This window comes from Lacerta agilis, chromosome 17, assembly GCF_009819535.1.
Source record: "Lacerta agilis isolate rLacAgi1 chromosome 17, rLacAgi1.pri, whole genome shotgun sequence".
Classification (NCBI taxonomy): Eukaryota; Metazoa; Chordata; class Lepidosauria; order Squamata; family Lacertidae; genus Lacerta; species Lacerta agilis.
Genome location: NC_046328.1, coordinates 1,736,384 through 1,762,046, shown reverse-complemented (window position 1 = coordinate 1,762,046; position 25,663 = coordinate 1,736,384). Strand labels below are relative to the sequence as shown.

General features: G+C 42.7%; 1 protein-coding gene across 9 annotated transcripts in view; it reads right to left on the bottom strand.

Annotated features, from left to right (window-relative positions):
* Positions 1-25,663, bottom strand: part of CLIP1 (CAP-Gly domain containing linker protein 1) — a 111,919-nt gene that overhangs the window by 56,967 nt on the left and 29,289 nt on the right. For 4 of the 9 annotated variants that reach the window (XM_033174213.1, XM_033174212.1, XM_033174214.1 and 1 more), the window contains exons 3-9: positions 24,962-25,536; positions 15,918-16,042; positions 13,905-14,121; positions 9,854-10,051; positions 9,399-9,502; positions 5,190-5,250; positions 3,678-3,710 (exon numbers count right to left, since the gene is read on the bottom strand). In XM_033174213.1, coding sequence (XP_033030104.1) covers positions 3,678-3,710; positions 5,190-5,250; positions 9,399-9,502; positions 9,854-10,051; positions 13,905-14,121; positions 15,918-16,042; positions 24,962-25,536 — 1,313 coding nt within the window. Of the gene's footprint in view, positions 1-3,677; positions 3,711-5,189; positions 5,251-9,398; positions 9,503-9,853; positions 10,052-12,139; positions 12,155-13,904; positions 14,122-15,917; positions 16,043-24,961; positions 25,537-25,663 lie in introns of all 9 variants that reach the window. The other 5 variants (XM_033174215.1, XM_033174218.1, XM_033174219.1 and 2 more) reach the window with 2 other exon arrangements.

The window sequence follows — 25,663 nt, the reverse complement described above, 5'->3', positions numbered from 1 at the left end:
ATGACTAGCATGCCAGGTAGAGGAGTCACCTCCAGAGTTAATTACTGGGCGTGAAACTGGAAGGTCTGGTTGAATTTTGCCCTCCCTGAAGGCCTGGCAGGCTTAGCAAGATCCAAGAGAAGCTGCTTGTTAAAAGGTGCCTTCCCTGTGAGCCCCTAAGGCCAGTCCTGAGCATGCAGCTAAAGAGGTGGGGATTAGGGGACAGAGTCCTGAGGGGGGCTGAGGGGGTGTCGTGCTGTTGAATGCACAGCTGGGTGAGACAAGAGGGCCGTTCCCAGTGGCTGCACCCAGATTATGGAACAGCACGCCCTGTAAAGGGCACTCGGTCCCCTCCTGTTCTTCACCACTTACCAAATGCCATTTTTATTAAAGCAGGCTTTTTTGTTGATGAGGCAGACAATGTTTCTTTGATTTTTCAACAGCTGACCCTATCCCTTTTTTGTAATTATTTTATGAAACAGCAGTATTTTATTTTATAAACTGCCCTGAGTGGTATTTTTATACCAAAAGGGCAGGGTATAAATGTTTCAAATAAATTGATTTGAAGAGCTCAATTAATAGAGAACTTGTATTTTATGTGTTAAAAAAAATGAGGGATGGCTAACAATGAGGGATGGCTAACTTTTTACCACTTGCAGCACAGAATATTTCAACCAACGGGAGTTAGAAAGTGAGTAAAACACGGTGTTGGCGGAGCATCTGTGAAAAGTTTCACTGGAGAACAGCTACAGCTCTGTACAAGGCAGCTTGTACAAGATACATTTGTGGTGATGGGACAATAACAGGCACGATAACCAGCAGCCACCATCTCTAGTATACCAACTGGAAAAGATCAGTCAGTCTCAATCCATTCCAAGTATACCCAAAAAAATGGATGAGATGTATTTCTTTTTATTACCTGCCATTTAAATATCACTTTTCTACAGCTGTGTATAACTAATGAAGAAGCCACATATCATTAAAATCAATTCATTTAAACAATATTACAATCAGTAACACTAAAGAGGAGGTAGAAGCAGAACAATTAAGGCAATTATTTTTTTTAATTCTAAATGCCTACTAAAATAAATATTTCTTAACTCACTTAAATTAGGGGTGGCTGACCCATGATTCTCCAGAGGTTGCTGAGCTGTAACTCCCATTGTTGGTGGGACTTGGAGTACAACAACATATGGAGGGCCACAGATTACTCAGCCCTGATCTAAAGGCAGGAAAGGAAACAAAGTGGCTGACTTGAGCTCTCCAAAGAGAATTCCATAATTGTGGTGCCACTGCTGATAATGCCTTGTACTTAGTACGTGCCAACGGTATGGCCCATGGAGACCCAAAGAGAGCCTCTGAAGCTGCTTAAGGACTCAGGCAAGTTCGTATGGGCAAACACAGCCCTTCAGGTAACCCTGTCCGGGATCCCTCCTTCCGCCTCCTACAAGTGATCAACAGTGTCCCCTTGAAAAAGATAGTCCTCTCAATAGGGCCATCACTGGAGTAGATGTAAATCATGGCAGTGTCTGACTCTTCAGTTTCCCAGATATAGAAAGGAGTAAGAAAAACGGGATCTAAATGAGTCACTGGATCAGTCCTTGTTCTCTTTCTTCATATGCATACTGCTGAGCTTGTAAGGCAGACATGCACAAAAGCACCCTGGAAAAATCAAATTCTTCCATGGGCAATGTCTGCTAACAAGCACTGCATGCAGCTAAAGATAAACTAGCTATGAACTTTACTTCCAATTGGCTTCACATGATAAAAATCCAAAAATTAGTTACCAAGAAGAACTGTTAAGAAGAAATTACCTTGTTCTACTGGGGGTTTTCTGGGTGGGGTGGGGTGGAATTTGGTCCCATGTATGGCATTCTCTTCTAAATTCTGTTTTACAATTGCCTGTAGGCAAAGGATAGCTATACAATTTTTTATTTTACTCACGAAAATGTGAGATTATACTGAATTATGCTTTCCTCCAAGGGATGTTTCTCAAGACAGCTAATTTTTTGAGATGTTGTTTTCAGTTTTACATCAATGGCTCCCATTTCTCGAGATCTGATACAATTCAGAAAGAGGCAGGGATGAAATCTCGAGAAGAAAAGCAGCCTGGCCTTGTATCTTACTTGCTGCAAGTAATATGGACATACACAAAATTGGAAGAATTTTTTTTAAAAAATACACTCTAGTTTTGAAGTGTGAGGCCTGCATCTCTGCAGTTGCAAAAAATATCTCACCAATATGTGTAACAGGCCCACTATTTTGGGCCCTCAGTATAAAATCTATAACTTTATTTCTGCATAAAAACTCCCGGAGGGGCAGTTGCATTAGTCGGTTGCAGGGGGGAAAAATCAGTGTCCTTTAGCACGTTGAAAACTTAAATTTATTTTGGAATAAGATTTCATCATGCAAAGTGGACTCCAGGACTCTTTCTTCTTTCTGCATAGAGTTCACAGGCTTTTTACTAGCTGTTGCCTCATGCTTCTCATACCTGTTTGGCCTTCAGACATTGTAAGTCAACAAGGCAGTCTTTCCTCTCAATACCATGAAAACCTTTATGCCCTAAATATATACAATTATGTTGCTGTAAATGCAAAGGAGCAGGTCCCATCAGACATCTAGGGAAAATGTTTCTGCACTAGCACTAGTACAAACTGGATTAATTGGGGTGGTGATCATTCCAAATCCCCTGTCCTGGGAGGCTGAGAACCCTCCAAGATATGGCATCAACCTTTTAGCAAATGCTCAGATAAAAAGCCAACAGCCAGCACTTCAGCCAGCTTCCCTGAAAAGCAAAGACGTCTATGTGGCAAGATGCCTGATGCATTAAAAGTGAAAGGAGGCAACCGGCACATCAAAGATATCAGAGCATGAGGGAAGCACAAGTATCCAAAAAAGAAAAGGGGGAAAGGAACAGATTGCATGCAGATTTATTTGAACACACTATGGCCTGATTTTGAAGAACAGAAGAGACCAGGTTTGCTACACTTAGCTCTGTGCAAATGGAACATGGAAGAACGCACAGCTGAAAACAAGCTTCAGATTTCTATTTTGTTTCGGTTCTGTCCCTGGGGATCTTAGAAAAGCCGCTAACTTTTTTCCTTTTGCAACAAGCAAAACGAGTCAAGCAGGGAAGAGAATCTTCCATGTAATGAAGTGAAACTATTTCTCTAAAACATTGAAAACTGAACAGGTGGGAGATATGCTAATTGAAGGTTAAATTTTTTATCTTCTCCTTTTTGCCTTTCTCTCTTCTCATGGAACATGGGAGTCTCATCTCCTGAACTGCCATCCACTGAAATATGTCAGAGCTCCTAGGCTGGCCAACAGAATTTTGGTAGAGGCTGAGTGTTCTGGTGGTTTTAAACAGAACCCAGGATTAACTGCCTACAAAAAAAGATCACAAGGCTTTAGAATTAAGGGCACTGTATTAAGCTTGAGGACTGGGTGTAAAACACAAACCAAATCTATGAATACAGCATTATTTCTTAACAAGAATTACACAAGACCCTACATTTAGAATGCTGCGGTGGTTCTCACAGCTACATGCACACAAACAGGGAAGCTTAGGCCCCAACAGCAGATTATTTCATTAGTGGTTTAAATACATCATCATCAAAAAGAAATTTTACTGGTAAACAATCTGTGTTAAAATGGGGTTGGGGGGAATGTTTCCACACATTCAGATGTCCTCTTACATTCTCAGGATCTTCAGAAATCTGCCTCTTTTGCTATCAGCAAAATTAAAACAAAGAGAATTCACGGGAATGCTTAACACTACAGTTTAAATACAGTGAAGAAGAGGCAAGTAAGATAGAACATTCAGACTCTTCAAACTGGGGTGGATTTATAGAATTGTACCTCTTTCTCTCTGAAATGAATTTCCTCTTCTCCCAGTGACCTCATAATACAAGAATTACCTGAAATTGAGGGGCTGTCCACAAGCATACCCACCCATGGAACGGGGGGGGGGCTGGGTTCACAGTGTGATCCTTTGTTGGACCTTAACATAAACTGAATTGTATGATATGTCCAGAATACAAAGTGGGAATGTAGCCAAAGTGTTTTCCAGCAAAACTGATTTCTAAGACTTTTCCAAGGTCAACTTCATATAACACTGTAATTTAAACTTCTCACTGTGGTGATGATGGGGAGGGCACAGCCACTTTTCAATGGGAGAAAGTTAATACATTTCCACCCTTTATTAACCTAGGTCCACAAAAATTAAGGCTGGGTAAAAGTTATTGAAATAAATAATAAAATTATTGGGTTTTTATTTGTATATACTGAAAACACAAAAAGGACATAAGACTATAGACTGAAAAGAGAAAATGAGTGTTCCATGAATTCTAGATAAAGTGCATGAAAGACTAATGTAAAAGTTGAACTAAAGAAGATTTGAAATGGACATCTCAATACAAGGCTAGCATTTCCAGATTGAAACTACTTGCGAGTCAGTTTCTGCAAGTCAGTTTTGAATTTTGCATTGCACATATTACAGTGACTAAACATTCTGGTTTTTTTAGACTAAGCAAGAACATGTTAAAGAAGCTTCAAGATAGCCAACGTTATAAATTAAGAGCCCAAAGCAGCAGTGCAAGCAGCTGTCCTAACAGCTTCTCTGCTGAAGCCCAACATGCAAATCAATGTGTGCCTACAGATTTTGGTAAAATACGTGTACTGGCAATGAAGCAAGAAGATGCTCAGCATCTACATTTGATTACTGCACTTTATCCAATACTTGAGTAGAACATAGTCTAAGAAACTAAAGCCATTGTCTAGAAGTGCAGAGTGATATTTACTATAAATGATGGACTGGGCTATTTACTGGTGCCTTAATGTACATACCAAAATATACCAACTTCAGCATTCATTTCAGTAAGGATATATCTATACACTGCAAGTTTTATAAACTTTACCATTGGATTTTTAGTTGGCAATTGTAATAAATATTTTGGAGTGGTGCCTGCAAAATATATAAATGATGGAACTGAAAACATATGGATGAAACTAGGTTACTTGTTCAGATGCAGGATGAAGAATTAGGGGGGAAATTCTTCAGTATTCCTACCAGCTACGTACCGTATTTCTGGACTGTCAACCACAGAGCATAAAATCCTGTAACTTTCAGCTGCTTATAACCTGCAATAGTAATAGCTAGAATAATCCTAACTCATACAATCAACTTTGCAGAGTTGGAGGCATTTTACCTCTAAATCGCCTTTTGTAATGGATTCCTCTTCTACACGGAATTGGAGGTCTTCAACCTTCCTGAAAGGAAGAAAAGAAGGAGAAAGATCTGCTCACTTTATTTTACTTATTCAAATTTATATACCATGTAATAAAAGAGCTCTATGTGGTCAACATAAAGTATACAACTATCAAATAAAAAACAACTACCAAAAGAAACTAAGTAAATAAAGAATAAAACTATATAGCACAGATTAAAGCTGAGCACTACACAAAAGAAAGAAGTCTAAGAATGAAGAATTAGAGCCCAGGAAGCATATAGGTCTTCAAGGGATGCTTCAAGCCCACCTTTGCCTCCCAAGCTACCAAGGGGGAGGGGCACAATCCAGAGAGTAGGTGCTACCATGGAGAAAGTCACTTCTGTATTGTCATTATCAAGTGACCGTTTCCTGGCCACGGAAAGGTACACACTAGAAGCACTATAAAATTAGAAGGAGGCAATGGATCCCTGCTCCCACTATGACAATTCCAGCTGGGGCATGCATACAGCAGCCATTTCTTCTGCAGCCTCAGGGGAACATCTGGTGTCAGGTGACATGACAGGGCCAATCCTCTTCCACTGTCTCATAAAACCGAGCCTTATGAGGAATGTTTGAAGGAGCTGGGTATGTTTGGCCTGGAAAAGAGGAGACTTAAGACGAGATATGATAGCTATCTTCAAGTATCTTGAGGGCTGTCACATGGAAGATGGAGCAAGCTTGTTCTCTCCTGCTTTGGGAGATAGGACTCTAACCCATGGCTTCAAGTTACAAGAAAGGAGATTTCAACTAAACATTTGGAAAAACCTTCTGACGGTAAGAATTGATTGACAAGGGAACAGTCTCCCTCGGAAGGGTGCAGGCTCTCCGTCCTTGGAGGTGTTTAAGCAGAGGGTGGGTGGCCATCTGTCATGGGTGCTTTAGTTGAGATTCCTGCATTTTGGGGGTTGGACTAGATGACCTTTGGGGATGCCATCCAACTCTATGATTCTATCAAAAGTCAATGCCCTCTTCAAACTCAGGTTGTTGCTGAAGGAGAACATCTAGTACTTCCTCTTCACAACTTGGATGCCAGATGTCCACCTATCTACTCAAAGGACTTGCCAGTTTACACATCCCAGTGCCTGAGACCATGCTATTTTTTAAAAGGTGTTTAAGTTCTTTCAACTGTTCTAGATATAATTATTTCCTTGGTATATGTTACATCAGGCTTCCCCAAACTAAGGCCCACAGGCCGGATACGGCCCGAGGGACTCAGTTTTCCGGCCACCAGCAACCCCTGCCACCCGCCGCCACCCACTCTTACCGGTGCGGCGCGGCACAGCTGCCCACTTCCAGGGCGGCAGAGCGCTGAAAATAGCTTGTGCGCGTGCGCACGGCCTCCGCTACCCGAAAGTGCACCGGAAATAGCGTGCGTGCGCAATCGGTGCTGGAGGAAGCGGTAAGTTTGGCGACCCCTGTGTTACATCCTCCAAAACAGGCCATTGAGGCAAACAAGTGGAACATATTACACAGCTGCTCTATACACAGCACATCTTTGTTGTTACACTTCTGGAAATTTATACAACTCAAAGCCATTTAAATATCGAGAAACGTTTATCTATGTCATTGGCAGTCGCTGGAAGCATGTAGGAGTTCACAGGGAAAATGTATCGTTTTTACCTTAACCACAGTGGAATTCATAGCCAACACATTTCAAGAGGAAAGGGGCAGTTCCGATGAGTACACTGGTCTTCATTGCTGCAGCCCCAACCAAGGGGGAAGTGGGTGAAAAGAGGTAAGTTGCTGCTGACGGGCAGAGGCTGCATTTTGGGTGCCATTATGAGCAGAGATTGGGACCCAGGTGGCGCTGTGGGTTAAACCACAGAGCCTAGGGCTTGCTGATCAGAAGGTCGGTGGTTTGAATCCCTGCGATGGGGTGGGCTCCCGTTGCTCGGTCCCAGCTCCTGCCCACCTAGCAGTTTGAAAGCACGTCAAAGTGCAAGTAGATAAATAGGTACCGCTCTGGCGGGAAGGTAAACGGCGTTTCCGTGCACTGCTCTGGTTCACCAGAAGCAGCTTTGTCATGCTGGCCACATGACTCGGAAGCTGTACGCCGGCTCCCTCGGCCAGTAACGCGAGATGAGCGCTGCAACCCCAGAGTTGGACATGACTGGACCTAATGGTCAGGGGTCCCTTTACCTTTATGAGCAGAGATGAGTCACATGGAGGACTGACTACTTACTGGAATGGGTATGTTCTGTCTCCACTTTTGGATGCCTTATGCCTCTGAATACCAACTGCTGGTAATCACAAGGGGGGGGTGTGATGCTTTTGTTCTTATGTTCTCCTTGTGGGCTTCCCAAAGGCAACTGTATGGTCAGTGTGAGAGCAGAATGCTAGAATGGATGGCCCCCTAGACTGTTATGTTAACCCACCGGGAAGTTTTCTTGTGGAACCATCATTGTTGTTGTCGTTCAGTCGTGTCCGACTCTTCGTGACCCCATGGACCAGAGCACGCCAGGCACACCTATCTTTCACTGCCTCCCACAGTTTGGCCAAACTCATGCTAGTCGCTTCGAGAACACTGTCCAACCATCTCATCCTCTGTCATCCCCTTCTCCTTGTGCCCTCCATCTTTCCCAACATCAGGGTCTTTCCAGGGAGTCTTCTCTTCTCATGAGGTGGCCAAAGTACTGGAGCCTCAACTTCAGGATCTGTCCTTCCAGTGAGCACTCAGGGCTGACTTCTTTCAGGATGGATAAGTTTGATCTTTTTGCAGTCCATGGGACTCTCAAGAGTCTCCTCCAGCACCATAATTCAAAAGCATCAATTATTCGGCGATTAGCCTTCTTTATGCTCCAGCTCTCACTTCCATACATTACTACTGGGAAAACCATAGCTTTAACTATACAGACCTTTGTCGGCAAGGTGGAACCATCATGGAAACAAGCAAAGGCCAAGCAAAAACACTAACTACCAACTCATTCATTTCAAACTGTCTTTCACAGTTGTTCACAGTAGATTGTTCTCTATATTAATTAGCAATATGAACTTCTTGCACTGGGCACCAAAATACATCCCACAGCCTCCCACAGGAAAGCCCTTGCATGTGATGAAAATCCTATTTACTACATTGTGTGTGAGCATTGCATGACATTTTTCTTAAGTTACTAAAAATTCTACAGTAAACACAAGGTGTGAACAAGACCCATAGCAGGAACGGAATTCTAGAGGTTTCATAAAATCACAGAGTTGGAAGGGATGACCCAAGGGTCATCTAGTCCAACCCCCTGCAATGCAGGAATCTCAGCTAGTTTGTCAGTGGGATGCAGAGAGACTCAATTTCAAATCTGCATTTATCAGTAGTTTCTGATGACTCCATATTTTTTCTGCTTCTGAGGCGGCTCATTTACAAGTTACAAGGGTACGTGGAAGTGGAGGAAATACTAGACGGCCGAAGCCACGAGTATTTCTTGAGCTGCAAAATGCCAGTTCAGTGAATGTGTACCAGCCAAGTACACTGGTGCTCTTAGGTTGCCTGGCAACTTGCTCAAGGCCAACCAGGGACAAAGTTAAAGCAGCCACTGAACTGGAACTTCTTATGCCTTACTGCTGTACAATATAAATATAAAACAGTAGGTCTGCTCAAAAACTTTCTGAAGAGTATTAGTACATTTACAAAACTGTTTTCAGATGCAAAATTACCTCCCACCTTTATCTGGTTCATCTCCACAACCCTGAAAAGTTAACTATGCTAATATTCCCAGTTTTTACAGAGATGAGGAACAGAGATTAGACAACAGATTACCTCCTCCCAAGGAGATTTCTAAGGAAATAATCATCCTAACCTAACTGCAATTCCTAAGATGATTTGAGGGAGGCCTTTACAGCTAAAAGTAGAATAAAACTGATTCGAGCCTGTAGTACAGATACAGAGAGGGGAAATTTCTGGAGGTTACACACTTAATCAACAGCAAAGATGGAAAAGGAACCTAGCCAGCCTCATTTCTTTTCTTCTTCCTCACCAGCACCACCACAATTTTAGGCACGTGGCCCTAATTTTTCTTTTTGTTCTCCTTCAGCATCACCATCAAATACTTATAAGGATGATTTACTCAATGCCACTCAATGAGTACCAAGAATTATAATTTGTTCTAAAATATCAAAATACATCTTTCTGCATATGTTCAAATTACAAATTTAGCATACCTTCTTTCTTCCTCCAGTTGGTTAAGCAGTTCCACCTTTTCTCTGTCCGCGGCTTCAACCAAAGCCCTCAACTGGTCCATCTTAGCCTCCATTTCCAGTATTCGCTGATTAACAAAGATGCATATTAGACAAGCCACCCATTTACTTAAAATCAGGTTACCGTGAACTATATGTGGTTTAACGCCTTGAATTTGCCCGCATCAAGAAAGTAACATCATGCCTTATCAAAATTGAGCTAATGCAGAATTAATGTGTTTTATCCTAAGATCTTATCTGGCCAGGGCAGAAAGTGTTTGAGGTTGGATGGTACAGGTCATTTTTTCCATATTAATGATGGAGCCTCTTTAACAGACCCAAGCAAAACTTCTCTCTCAGTTTTTGGCAGTCTTTTTACTTATCCATCCTCTTGCACTAGGAAACAGAACAATCCACATTTCAATGTGTAAAGGGCCTACCTGATCATGGCCATCTTGTGCCAATGCCAGCTGTTGCTCTACTTCCCCAACATGGCTGGTGGCCTTAGCAACCTCTGCTCTCTCCAGGTCCCTCTCAGCCAGGAGCTGCTCAATGTGCTGCTGTTTCTCTTTCAGCGCTTCCTGCAGAGCAGTGGTGCCTGAAATCTTCCTTGCATATCGTGAAGATGTTTCTGTCAACTTCAAGGATAAGATATGCATATTTAAGAGCCTAGCCACCACCTTTAAAAGCATTAAAAGTGCACTAACTCAGCATACACAGTCAACCTATCATTTCTTCTTATATACATAAAAATGTAAGACTGTCATCATGCAGCCCCAGTTGGAGGATTTGTAGTGCTTCACCACAATCTTAAATTTGGAAGAGGAGGGGAGCAAAATAAAAGGCATGTTTTAGAATGTCAGTTTTAAACAATAGCAGAGGTTTGTATAAAGCAGGAATGGAGAGAGACAGAGGAGCTGTGAGGATATGGGGTTTGAGTGAGTAAAGGTAAGTGAGGTGGGGGCAGGTGGGATTGGCAAGCAACGCAAGGAGGGGCACCAGCCTCTATAAGCAGTATGAGTATGCACACGTTTACAGGCGGAGCTTCCATCACGGGACAAAAACAGGCAATGGGGAGGTAAAGGAAGGTATAGAACCACCCTTAGATTATCAACAGTTCACAGGATCCAACCCATGTGTATGTTTCTCATTCAAGACCACCACAGTACAAACGGACTGATTTGTTCTGAAGTGAGAGAGTAGAGAGCATATTCTGCACTGGGTACCACTTTAGTCCAAAGAAGTGAACAGCTTAATCAGCAGTCCTAAGTGCATTCCTATACAGGATGCTTCCCTGACTTTTGGTATGTGCTTTGTTTGATAGATTACCAGCAGCAAAGAAGTCTGCATTGGGGCAGTGGCCGTGGTACTAACTTCACTGCCTCTCTTTGTCCAATCAGCACATGATTTCCATCACAGAGGGCCTTCTTGGTAGTGGCATCCACCCTGTGGAACGCCCTTCCATCAGAGGTTAAGAAGATGAGTAATTATATAACATTTAGGAAACACCCGAAGGCAGCCCTGTAGAGGGAAGCTTTTAAGGTTTTATTATGTTTTTATATATGTTGGAAGCCACCCAGAGTGCCTGGGTCAATCCAGTCAAATGGACAGGGTAAAAATAAATTAACAGTGGTACCTCTGGTTACGTACTTAATTCGTTCCGGAGGTCCGTTCTTAACCTGAAACTGTTCTTAACCTGAAGCACCAGTTTAGCTAATGGGGCGTCCCGCTGCCACTGCGCCGCCAGAGCACAATTTCTGTTCTTATCCTGAAGCAAATTTCTTAACCTGAAGCATTATTTCTGGGTTAGCGGAGTCTGTAACCTGAAGCGTATGTAAGCTGAGGTACCACTGTATGGTGGATGTGGTGGGTGTGGCATGTTGGAAAGAGAAAGATTCAAGCTTCAGTTTGCATAGATGGCTTCTGACCACTGGGACTTTGCCGCAGCAAACAAGTATATCTATAACAGAGAAAATTCAGAGCTGAAGCTCTCTTGTGACTACTTTTTTAGGGTTTTTTTTAAAAAATTGTTTCTCAGAAGAGTCTTAGTCTGTTGCAGCAGAAATAACAAGTTTTGCTACACACTGAACATCAACAATTTTATTATGTCAAAGCCTTCTGAGAGCCAAAGTCCACTTTACCAGACGCATGGAGTGTTAACAGGTATAGCATATAGTTTTGGGGGTGGGTGGGGCTGAAAACAAAGTGTGAAAAAATATATGTATCATACAGCCAAACTCTTCAGAGGGGCAGGGCGGACTGTGGCTGACGGCTGCCTGCATGCAGTGTTTCCTTGGCCCTTAGTAACTGTCCTAGTTTCCTGTTGTGTGTAAACGTAGCATAGTGTGAATGTGCTGTGCTAGCCCTGGGATGGAGGCTGAAGGAGTGGAGAGATGTGACATTGCCACCAGTCTTCTGCTAGTGATGTCGTAACAGCCACACAAGGAGGCCAGGCATGCTGCTGGTACCCAGTGGAACCAGCTCTATGGAACTACTATAGCTCCATGCTGGCTCTTCTTAAAGGGTCATTCACACCAGTAGCAGATCTGGCACAAGGTGTGCCTAGTCTGTGTAACCAGACAGTAGGTGGAGGAAGATACCAGGCCGCCAGCTCACCAGCTTCAGTGAGGTATACCTTATAGGGATTTCTTTTGCCTGAAAAAGCTAGTATTTACTTTCCTGTTCAGTTTTTCACTTTAGTAGTTCAAGAAAGGAAGCAAACATACCTGTGCAGCTAGACTCTTAATGCAGCAAGGGGAAGATAGGAAGCAGAGGGTTCAAAGGGAAACAAAGGGCTGGCCTCAACCTAAGATGCGAGCCTGAAGAGCAGATTAGCTTGTTAAGCTGCTAAGCATTCTTTGGCATGGCTGCTGGCTAAATATAAAGAGTGTCCTCCTGTTAAGCCAAAGAATTCTCTCACTTGTTCAAGTCAACCTAGGATCACATGAAGCAAAAAGCAGTTTGCCAATGTCTTGTGGAAAAAAATATTCCTGGGTCCCACTTCTGGGTAGAAAATATACACCAGCAGTTCTTGCTGTCTTTACTGAAGCATCTACCCCACCAAAATTGGAAGGAATCTTAAATGGACTAATAAACAGAATTTTTTGGAGTGCCATTTTTAAGATCCTGTTGGAAATTGGAATTAACCTGCTCAAATTGACTCAGTAGGCTCTGTAATTAGTTAACAGTTTCCCCTTGCTCAGAAGACACTGCAAAGAGGGATTCCATCACCACAAATCCCAGCAGACAGTGTATCAGAGAAGCAAGGAATTATTTATGATTAGGCAGCACTTACCCTTTTATTAAAAACTCACATTTTTTGTCACATTCACTTTGCCGAATGCCTAAATGCTAGTTCTAGTAACAATTCTACCCATCCTATTAACCAAAATATATTGGTTCTAATGGTTTTTTAAAACCAAATGTTGTCAATACCATCTGTTCTAATAGCTGGCACGGAATAACAAACTGCAATAGATCATTGTTACAAAGTTATTAAAAATGGTCATTTGAATGGTCATAAGATACAAAAACAAAACTTTCTGAAACTTTCTGTGATGTTTGGCCCAATTTTAATCCATCAGTATAAACTAACTGGTAGAGCTGCAAATTTCCATTTGCTGCAGGTGACCCAAGGTTAGAATATTAAAAGTTAGATATTAAGGTTAAGCATTTTATCTACAGCATATAAGATTTTAACATAATACAAACTTTACACTTTTCTCGTGTCCAGATCTTATAAGATAACATGGTTTAGAAACTAAAGAAAGAGGCTTCAGCCCACAAAAATACTTCAGACTTGAATACTCAGCAACTGGGAAGTTACATATAACCATGATTAAAGTAACAAAGTGGAGGAAAAACTGTTTTTAAAACAGACAGTGCCGAAAATAAGTGTGTGGAAATACAAAAAAGAAAAAGACACACTATTCACACACACACACACCCCAATAATTTCTCTTTAAACTAAAGAGGGCCAGAACTGAAAAAAGGAATGAATGAAGCCATGCTACCATTTTAACAGTGCAGCGCCATTGCATATCTGAGTCCAGTTGTCCAAAAGACTGCATTTAACACTGCAGCCTAGCTCTGTTACTTGGAAGGAAGTCCTACTAGCTCCAGCGGAAATTGCTTCCAAGTAGGTGCATTCAGGCTTTCTGCCCAGATTTACCACAAAATGCATTCCTGAGGAACTTATGGGGTAGATCCCAGGCAGGTTATTCAGAAACCCATTAATTAAAGCATATGCCTCTTTCTTATTTTAAGTAGCAACTGTTAGTTTGAGTTAAACCTTAAGTCTACAAGCTTAAAAATAATCTAACTCTTCTATTCTCCAGGGCTAGCTAAGATTCTTTTCATGCATGCTTTAAGCGAAGACAAAACAGAAGAAAATGGACCATGGGAAATGGGCCGTGTCTTTCCCAAGAAGCCAAGCACAGGCCACATGCAATGCCAATCTCTGTAAAGCATGCAGTCAGAAAGTAAGCTTACTAGTCCTGTACGGCTTGGCTTGCTGCTTACTGATGATGCCACAGAACTCAGTGAGCTGACGGAAGAGGCACTTGGGCTGCGTTTCAAGCTTGAGGGCATTGGGATGGCTTTCCTGACCGCTGCCTTGGCTTTGGCCGGTGTAGTCGATGGGAAGCCAATCTTGGTAACTTTATGGACAGGGGCAAACAAACCATATTTGGGCTGGCACTGGAAGTACCTGTGGGGGAGGGGAGAACATCATTAATACTCCACAAACAAACATAATTGCTAATGTATAGTTCTATTCAAGTATGTAAAAACATGTTGTGCATGCAAACATTCACAAAGACACACACACACGTCAGCCCTAGTCATAAATACCTTGGGTCAGAAGCAATTCAATGAGATGCTTACATGTTAAATTGCCATACAGTCAATAGGACTACAGCAGTATATGAAGAAATGCAATTGCTCTGTTACGGCTTGGAGAGACTATATTTTTTAATTCAGCAGATTTTATATATATATTCTGTTTTAACTCCTTTTAGGTTGTTTTTTTTTTAAAAAAAGAAAGATTTAAAATGATTGCATCCCTGCTTATGGAACGCAGGTGGCACTGTGGGTTAAACCACAGAGCCTAGGGCTTGTCAATCAGAAGGTCGGCAGTTCGAATCCCCACAACGGGGTGAGCTCCCGTTGCTCGGTCCCTGCTCCTGCCAACCTAGCAGTTCAAAAGCATGTCAAAGTGCAAGTAGACAAATAGGTACCACTCCAGTGGGAAGGTAAACGGCGTTTCCATATGCTGCTCTGGTTCGCCAGAAGTGGCTTACTCATGATGGCCACATGACCCGGAAGCTGTACGGCAGCTCCCTCAGCCAGTAAAGCGAGATGAGCGCCGCAACCCCAGAGTCGTCTGCGACTGGACTTAACGGTCAGGGGTCCCTTTACCTTTATCTTTACCCCTCCTTATGCTGGTCTATGATCGTAATAAAGTGTTGTTGTTGTTGTAACACTAACAGGCCCTCCTTGTCTACATAATACTGACTCCACACTGCACGACTTAGTGGGAGAGCTTGAAAATTAGCATCACCTTGATGCTCACTATTCAGCATTTCCAAAGATGTTCAGTGAACAGTTTGCACTCTACTTCCTTCACTTTTCATAACCTCTTGTACACTTCTATTTTAAGAGACTCTTCTGAGCAACCTGCATGCAGGAGGCAAGTTTTGGGGGTGGTGTGTGGCCACAGAAATACAGAAAATCTGAAGAAGCCATTTGTACCAGAAAAGGGGAGTGGGGAAAATGGGTAAGCAGTAAGTGCCCATGCTTCCACCTGGGGCAGGTGGCCCCTATGCAGGAGGAAGGTGGAATGGTTGTACAGTGGAAGGAAATAAGAAACCCTGTGAAAATTCTGTTAACCCCGCAGTTTCTAATATTACCTTCTTTAGGAATTGGGCCAAATATCAGTTCCTGTTTACTTTAGCATCCATTTAATGTGCTGCTACATCTTATGCATGCTTATTCCAAAGGGGCGCCATATATTTTTGTCACATGGGAAGCCATCAAACAGTCTGAAATGGCAGTTCTCACGCATGGTGAGGTTCCCTTGACACTCCCCCTGCCCCGCATCTATGGAAAAAGTTACTTGCTGTGCCATGGGGGGACTGTGGGATGCAAGATACACAAGATACGAAATGGGAGAGGTGTAAAGGGGGGGGGTCTACTAACAAGAAAACTAAGGGGAAAGGAAAGGCTCACTATCAAAATAGGAGTTGAAGGTGACTCACAGAAAGCAAGTTCCCTAAGCTGCAGCTTGAGCAGTACCATGTGGGTAGCTGCTCATTCTGCTCCTTGATGCATGTGCGGTTGAGATTAAAAAGAGATTCCTCTAGAGTAGGACGTGGAGTGAGTGCAAACTCCCTGGCTAGGATGCTGGAACAGACAGAAGTTGGCTCAGCACAGGTGCAGAGCCCTCGTGTGAAAGCACAGAGACAGTGATATGCCCTCCCAGAACTTCCAGGATTTTCAACTAACCTTGTTCCAGCTACTGCACCATCGTTCTTCCCTAGGGGTTCATCTAATTCAACACCACACCATTCTCCCTTCGCAAAGTCGGTCTCCCCCAGGAAACGGACTACGCCAGCTTTCGTTCCACCAACCTGATTGCAAGGAGAAAGAAGGATTTTTAAACAAAATTAATTTCCTTTTAAAAAAAGAGGCACCAAAACTAAATTGGAAGCACAAGAATTACTTTGCATACTCTAATCATGTATCTGTTGCATTTTCATATTTAGCTAATTTTTAACCTACTACCATGCATTCTCCAATGCACATCCAACAATTCTTCCTAATTGGTTACTTTCTTCCTCACACAACTCCTCAAAGACTTTGACAACAGATTACGCAAGCACGAGAAGACTGTATGGTGGAAGCTTGTAACTGGCTCAATTCAAAACACCATGCCATACCATTTTTTTAAAAGGCTCACCTTGGTTTGGCAAGATGACCAAACTGGCAAACCAGGTTTTCAATCAACCAGCAACCAGAATTAGAAGCCATGGTTTGAAGTGGGTTTGCAAAGCATGGCTTACATTCCAGTTTCGTAAACTATTGTTTGGCCTCCAGAAGCTGTTGTGCCATAGAAACAAAACAGTTGCAAGGATGGAAGCAAAATGCCCACTTGCATATTTGGAAGCTCAAGCTTCCATTGTACATTTGCACAACTGAGACAAGACTGAACCACTGCAGATGCCAGGAACTGCCATTCTCAGCACATGTCAAATTCAAAATAGTAACTAGTTCCTCAAAGAAATGTATTTCATTCAGCTTAGTTACCGGTATTTTGGACATTTCATTTCTTTTTTTGGCAGAGGAAGCTACAACTGCCAACAAGCACAATAGACCAGAAATGGCCCTTTTAACCTTGACAGGAAATTTGAAGGGCAATCCACCAACACAAACTTTCCTAATACTAAGAGCTTCTAATAAATTTTTACACAAGAATATAAATTAAGTTTTATTTTTAAAGTGCACATGTTAAATTGTGTTCACAGCACCTACTATATGCACAACTTGATTCAGGTTACAACTTCTCCCAGACCTTTGGATAATTAAACAATCCATGGCCTTTTAAGCTGGGGGGAGGAGCACTGTTTTTGTTTGCTACTATATTATGTATTTTTGTGTTTTAATGTTATAAACTGCCATGTGATCCTCACAGGAATCCTCAAATTTATTTAATAAATTTGTTGTTGTTGTTGTTGTTGTGGCTTTCTCACCCTTGATATGGATGGTACAATTTATGCTGTAAACATTAAGAAATAATAAGACATAAGTGGTCAATGTATGGAACAGGAATTTATGACAAACCTGAAGACAAGCAGGCCAGGGAGAGGGAAAGAGGATCTGGTAAGCTCATGAAAATTTAACAGTCCTGTCTGCACTTCAGCACAACATTGCTGCTTGTTTCCTAGAAGAACAGGCCAGAGCCCAACTCCAGAGCATGCCCTGGAGTAATATGCTGGGCCTCTGCTTATAACAAATTTGCCCAAAGGGCTTATTATGACTGTCATAGACTCTATTACAGAAAGTCAATTAAATTTCAAGTTTTTGCAGAAAAAATTACGAAACATAATCTATTGCTAGTATTTAGCTCAACAATAGTAGTTGTTTGACATGCTACTATGCTATAGTTTTGCTGAATGGGAAAACTTAGTCCCAGAACACATAGCCAGCCCTGTATTGGGAAGTTTAAATGTCTGATGTTTTGCTATGTTTTCATATGTGTCATAAGCCGCCCAGAGTGGCCAGGGAAACACAGCCAGATGGGTGGGGTATAAACAATTAAAGTATTATTATTGTTACTGGTATTATTCCCCTTGTCCACTTGACAAATTTACCAAAAACAAGGGTAAAGTTGCAACAGCTGCACTCATGTCCTTCACTCAAATGGGGGGAGTGTGCTAAAAAATTGAAGAGCATAAGAAGAACTGCCAAATCTTTTTTTAGCAGAGCATGACAACCCCATATAATTCAGAAAGGGTGATGTAAAATAGTAATGAGCCAAAGCAGCTGATCTGGCAAATCACTGGGACTATTTTGCAGACTGGGTTGATGAGAGGAAGAGTTTAGTTTGGTACTCGGTTGTGTTTTTAATCACAAGCATGGATAACACCATGATTAAACTTCATTTGTCAAATCCAAAAGTAGCATATTTTCCACAATGTGGACTTGAAGGAGATGTTTATCTCTCTTTTCTACAAGCACATAAAATGCTTCCTGAGGAGAACAAATGGCACGAACAAGCCCAGCAATGTAAACAAGTGTCTTTAAAATTCTTCACCTGCAGAACACAAAACTGACTGTGTGGTATACAGAATGCAAGAAGGCAATACAAACAGTCCCGATCCAAGGATCCCCAGGGATGCTCCTCCTGATGGTGGAGACCTCAGGTGCCATCTTGGTTGCAAGTGGACGATAGTCAGGGGCCAAATGTGCCTGGCTCCTGCCAAATTTCAAACGCTGGCTCAGAGTGCACATGGCAGAGAGAGAAAAACTATCCTAGCAGGGCCGGCCCACTCATGAGGCAAGGTGAGGCAACCATTTCAGGTGACAGGATCCACAGGGTCAGCAGATTCCAATGTAGATCTTTATTCCCTCTTGTTCCTGATGTAGATCTTCACTCACCCATTCCTCCCTGGCAGGGAAGGAGACAACATTTTGTGGTTTGCTTGAGATGCCAAAATGTCTTGGGCTGGCCCTATATCCCAGGCATCCAGGGAGCTCAGAAATTTGAAGCCTATTTCCTAGGCTTTTGAAAATAGTCCCATGCAGGGCACAGGCAAAACATCTAAACCAAGAAAACGCTAGATTTACAGAGACTGTAACAAATGGGTTTATTGGGGCATGATGCATTTCACAGACAAGAATCAACTTTATCTAAAGCACAAAATGGACTGAGCTGAGAATGATTAATGAATGTGTAAATACTAGAGCACTAGAGCAGGGGTCCCCAAACTAAGGCCCGGGGGCCAGATGCAGCCCAATCACCTTCTAAATCCGGCCTGTGGACTGTCTGGGAATCAGCGTGTTTTTACATGAGTAGAATGTGTGCTTTTATTTAAAATTCATCTCTGGGTTATTTGTGGGGCATAGGAATTCGTTCATTTCTCCCCCCCCCCCAATATAGTCCAGCACCACACAAAGTCTGGGGGACAGTGGACCAGCCCCCTGCTGAAAAAGTTTGCTGACCCCTGCACTAGAGCAGTGTTTTTCAACCACTGTTCCGTGGCACACTAGTGTGCCGCAAGATGTTGCCTGGTGTGCCGTGGGAAAATAACTTTATATATAGTCAATATAGGCACAGAGTTAAATTTTTTAACATTTTCTAATGGTGGTGTGCCTCGTGATTTTTTTCATGAAACAAGTGTGCCTTTGCCCAAAAATGTTGAAAAACACTGCACTAGAGCATGAATGGACACACGGACACACACACACACACACAGAGTGGTTTAAGCCTCCAGAGTGTGTATCTTGTATTTTTATGTTGTGATCTGTCCTGAGATCTACAGGTGAAGGGCATTATACAAATTTAACAATAAATAAATAAATGTAACAAGAAAAAATGCCACTCATCAATCTCAACATTACCAAAATTATCCTGTAACAGCTATTTTTTCTGTATCACTGATCTAAAAATTATATGTTTGATGTGATACTATAGTACAAATGTTACTGCTGTTTAGTTACTATCACCAAACCTCCATTATATTTTAATCTGTACATAAACCGCCTTTTTTGCTGTGTGCGACAACTGTGAAATTTAATGTGGACTTTGCCTTATCTATCCATACTCTGAGGAAGATCAATAAAATGAGAGATAAGCGGAACAATTCACAATAAAACCCAAAGCTGCCTCCTTTTAAGCCCCACCCAAGCAAGGAAATCTGCTTTGCAACATTTTGTGAACATCTGGCAGCACAAGTTTCTGCTTTAGAACTCATCTGTAGGAATGGGAGATTTTATCAAGCTATGTCAAAGCCATACAAGACCCAACCGTAAATCCTACGCCAGGAGTAATCTTGTTTAGAGACCACAGAACTGTATCCAAATCCAACAAGCCACAAAATGATTTAACTGTTCATTTCCCTGTTGCCCTGCCAGCTTCTGCAACAAGACCCTATTTGAAGTACGCATGCACTATGGCCTGGTTGCAGATTTAATGTGGCAGCCTTCAGTTCAGTCTTCATACAGTGATATAAGAGTTTGAAACAACCTTTTAAGTGAAAAGAATTCCTTAATCTAGAGTTCGGGGATAGCAGTGAGGTGGCCAAGGCCACGGGATGCCTTCGTCTTGATCCAGTAGAGTTCTTATTAGGCTCTTAATTCCAACTGTGATCCTCTGACTTGCTCCTTTATTTCAGTATTTGCCTTTACTCTTAACTTATAGACGCAGCCACACGGGCTAGACGTCCTTTCAAAATATTAAGAAATTTTAGTTGGTCTATCCAAAAATATATTTGGGAATCAAATGCCTGTGCATAGCTACACACTTTCTTTCACCCCTAAGTGGAAACTTCTGCTTTGGACCATCACACCATCTTCTGAGCCATGCATTACCCTTCTTGGATGCCCTACCTCCATACATAAATAAAACCAGTTCCATTTCTTTCTGCAAACTACAGAAACATCATCTGAACAAGATGTTGAAAAACACAGAGTATTAACATTTATTCCTTTCAAAAACTCTGAAGTGCTTCTGATACAATGGCAGGAAAGGCAAATGTTTTAGACTTGGACATGCTTTAACCAAATATGGGTGCCCATTCACTTCTAAGAAGGACAAATGCTTCATTTGGTTGCTGGATGCAAAAGCAGACATATCACTGACTTTTCTATGCTCCTTATCTTCTAGAAGAGTATCACTTGGCTGGAACTCCACACACCCTGAAGCAACAATATTCTCAGAACCCTTTTACAGAACAAGGAAAGCCACATCCTCCACGGACTTTTAAAAAGCAGACTCAGCCTTTGTGTACCAGGATCATTTAAGATAGCTCTTATTACACAATATTCAATGTGACCGTTTAAGGCAAGGTCCTCTCAGGCGAGCTACCTATTTTTCGCTCCATAAGATGCACCTGACCATAAGAGAAGGAAAACAAGAAAAAAATATTCTGAATCAAACCTGTGGGTCCCCAGATGTTGTTGCACTACAACTCCCATCATCCAGCTCTGGCCTTGCTAGCTAGGGGCGATGGGAGTTGTAGTTCAACAACATCTGGGGACCCACAGGTTGAGAAAGGCTGATACGGTATGTGAGGTGGGGCTTACCTGCCCCCCCCCCATATTTTATTCAAGTTGGAAGAGGGAAGGGAGGGAGGGAGGGAGGGAAGGAAGGAAGAGAGAGGGAGAGCTCACATTTGTGCGTGCCTGTGGCAGGCAGCTTCCTCGCCTCGCCGCCGAGGTGACTCTGGAACCGGAGCAAGAAGAGGAGGAGGAGACACCGGCACGGGAGCCATGTAAGTGGCTCTCTCTCTCTCTGCTTGCTTTACAGTGAGGCAGGAGGGGTGGACGGGAGCCCCATCCACCCCTTCTCCTGCCTCACTGTAAAGCAAGCAAAGCAGGACAGAAGCCGTGTAAGTGGCTCTTGCTTTGCTTGCTTTACAGTGAGCGACGGGCAGGAGCCATGGCTCCAGAGGCAGAGGCAGCCGAGGGATCCCACTGCTGTCCAGTGCCTTCGCTCCAGAAGACGCACAGACATTTCCCCTTAGTTTTTAGGAGGGAAAAAGTGTGTCTTATGGAGCGAAAAATGCGGTATATTTTGACTACAGAAGCACATGTTAAGAGAACTTAAGTACATTCACCAAACTGGGTCAGCAGCATCCCTCTTCCTTGGACAAGAACCAACTCTGGAGGAAAGCCACAAATGCTTAGGCTCACATCTGTCATCAAATGTCCTCCTTGATGGAAACTGAAAATGAGAATCATCTCATTGGGCTGTTTGCTCTGTGTTCATTATAACAGGGGAGAGAGGTGTGGGCAACAAGTAGTCCCCCAAAAGTATCCCAAAAGCCCTCAAAGGCAAAACAGGTGAAAGATAACTAGCGGTATGTTACAACGGCTGTGAAGGTGGATGAAGGCTGCAACAGTAAGAAAATACCAACCGTCGTGCTACTCATGCCATCAGAAAAGAGCCTTTCTGCAAAGACTGTGCATGGATCAGTGTGCACTCATCTCCACACATAAAACAAATGAGTGCACAGGCGTCTTCCAACCCCCCCCCCCATAAAAAAAGTCCCATGGAGAATACTGTGATGGATTTTGAAGAAGCATGAATTCAAGACGAAAGGTAGAAACAAGCAAAGAGGAAGGCACGTTTGACAAATCGTCTTCATGATCAACTCCCACCCGTAAACCTATGTCCACACTATGAAAGGATGTGCGGATCCAGAACCGGCCTCCACAGTCATTTACGGACACACCACTAAGACTGTGTTCATGGAAGACCATCTTCCTTGACCACGCGGGATCACCAAGAGAGAGAGAGTACAGCTACCACAAGTTAAAGATTACAGATAGGAGATGAAACAGTTGCTCTGGTGGGGAGGGAGCTCAAATAATAAAGCTAACCAGCAAACGTATCCATCAAAGCAGTGAAAACTATTTTCTTACTGAAAACTAATAAAGAAATCATGTTATCTCAAAAAATTTAAACAAAGTATTCTATTCTAAATAATGTAGCAATTTAACTGCAAATTAAAATGATCAGATTTACACCACTGGTTAGGATATCTATGTAGTAGTATCAGTGGGGAACTGGACTTAAGGCTGCAATCCTACACACTTTTACCGGGTAGCAGATAATCCTATTGACCTTTATGGGGCTTACTTCTGAGCAGATATTTATAGGATCACTTTCAATGATTAAACTGGATTTTTTTTTCTTGCTCAGGTTATGTGTTAAAATTAAGACATTAAAATTCTCATTTCAAACCCACTTACTTCCATTCTAAAATACGGTATGCTGCCATCACAACAGCCTATATAAACAAAAGCTGTAATTCTAGACAGGATGGATTCCTTACTGCTTTTGGCAGGGCAAGGCCATGATGAGCATGATAACCAAAATGATTCACAAATGACAGGCCCTGAAAGGCTTTCCAGATTGTTCTTCCCGTTGACAGTCCAGTCAAAACATCTACTTGTATCTAACAGGTCTCAGGTTAAGTTGTGCTTTTTGGGGAGAAACTGCCATGTCTGCAGAGCTGTGACAAGCAGGCAAACAGAGTCACTTAACTTGTCTAAGAAAGTAACAAGAAGTACTGTAGACAGAGTTCATGTAATGTTCCTGCTGTCAGTGTGTGCAAGGTAATGAGCTTTTTCCTTTTAACTGGGCAAGCCCAATAGCATTTACAGTATGTTGCCTTGAGGAAGAACGTCATTCAGACTTGCAGCAGCAGGTCATGGGCTGGTCTTCCCCAGCAACTGCCAACACCAATTGGCCTTAACTGCCCACAAGCATGAACAGCAAACGCAGTTGGAGAATGTCTGGGTCACAGGATATTGAATGAGAGCGGGGGAAACTTTTAAGACCCAGGAGAAGACTTTGCTCTAACAAGTTTCTGAACTAGCAGGTTATACTCCATAGACTTACAAGTAGAAGAAGAAAAAGAAGAGTTTGGATTTGATATCCCGCTTTATCACTACCCGAAGGGGTCTCAAAGCGGCTAACATTCTCCTTTCCCTTCCTCCCCCACAACAAACACTCTGTGGGGTGAGTGGGGCTGAGAGACTTCAGAGAAGTGTGACTAGCCCAAGGTCACCCAGCAGCTGCATGTGGAGGAGCGGGGGACACGAACCCGGTTCCCCAGATTACGAGACTACCGCTCTTAACCACTACACCACACTGGCTCTCCTTTGGTTTAATTCTAGGGACTTCTATGGTTTGATTAAATCCCTGCAATTTAGCCACAGAATCATCTGAACCCTCCGTCTTAGCTGCAAGATGTGAAATGCTGGGAAGGCACTAGATTGCAATTCTCAAACTGTATGCTGCTGCAAATAAGTTGTTTCAACTATCAAAAGGTCCCTGTGAGCCCAAAGGGTTGTATCCAATGCTAGACCTATGCAAAGCAGTTTCACTGATGTTAATGGACCTGTTAGTCATCTCCATTAATTTCAACTGATCTGCTCTGAGCAGGAGCCACAGCAGATACAACCCAAAGATTTTGCCCAAAGCAGAGGCTGCCTGCTCCATGATCCTACTTCCTTCCAACCAGCCTCTGCTGGACAGACAGGTGGTCCTGCCATATCTGCATTTGGTATGACTGGATCATGCAGACTCTCCTGACAAAGAGATGTTGCTTAATTGCCTGCCCTTTGTGGAGACTGCCTACTTTGCCACCGCTCTGGGCTTGCTTACATCCAATCAGAAGGTATGCCTTGATTCATGCAAAAACTCTTTAAGCTATACCTTTCTTTGGAATGAAAGTGAAGCATGCCTCCACATAATCCAGAAAAAACTGTACTTCAGCCACCATACTGTAATATAGACTTGCATTATTAATTATTAGTATTATTCTGATGAATATATTTTACCATTCAATATACAATATTTCAGTGCAGCTAACAAGATAATAAAGCACAATACCACAATACTTATTATTATTTATAAATTAAATGTGTTATCCAGGCCAGCCCAATGTGACTTACAATCAAATAAAACAGACAATAGATACATTAAAACCAGGAAGAAAGAGAAATACATTAAAAATATCCCACCCACTTCTAAAAGGCCACAGAGAGCTGTTTCATTTATATATGAGAAAAATCTTCCATAAATTAAAAGATCTTCATGTGAGCCCTAAACAACAGAGTTGGCCCCTGGCAATCCACTCTGGGTAGGGAACACAGCAACTCGCCTGCAGCCTCTGCCACCCAGAAGTCTCTCTCCCCAGCAGCCACCTGCCTCAGCTCTTGATAGCCTACAAAGGAAAGCTTCCAACAATGATTGCAGTGAATAGGCAGGTTGACATGGAGGCACAGTTTGCTGGTTAGTGGAAATAAAGCAAACTTACCAAAACTCTGTCCCCCATTTTGAGTTCTCTTTCTCCTTTCTTCAGAGAGCCAGCTTCAGAAAGGTTTGATATGGATTCACTTGCTGTTTTGGAAAGATTGGTAATTTGAGAAGTGGGGAGTTCCTTAGCAGTAGGAGGCGATGTCTTATGGGGAATACCTGTGGGGGGCAGGTGCACTGCTGCAGACGGTGAAGACACGAGGCTAGCAGCTGACACAGAGGTTGGCGAAGTTGCCCGGGAAGCGTAAGAGGCCTGCGTACCATTGGCTTCATCCTCAGTCACTACTTTCCGTGTTAGCTTAGAGGGTCTCGTAAAAATTCCCCTTAGAGGCTCGCACTGGAAATACCGAACTCCAGCCACAGACCCATCATTCTTGCCAATGGGTTCGTCCAAAACAATCCCTGCCCACTGTCCAGGAGCAAATTGTGTTTCTCCCAGGAATTGAATAAAACCAGGCTTATTCCCATTGACCCAAACACGCTCCCCGATTCTGAAGTCATCCACAAACTCATCCTGTGCTTCTGAAGTGGGTGCAGCTGGTGTCTTCTCACAGGCTGCTGTCTTTTCTGACGGGGCTAGAACCAAACACAGCAGAAAGAGTCAGACATATTTATTCTACAGCTATGTATGTCTGCTTTTGTATCCACACTTTGGTCACATCACCTAATCAGAGTTTCTAGTCCCGTCAGACCGATAAGGACC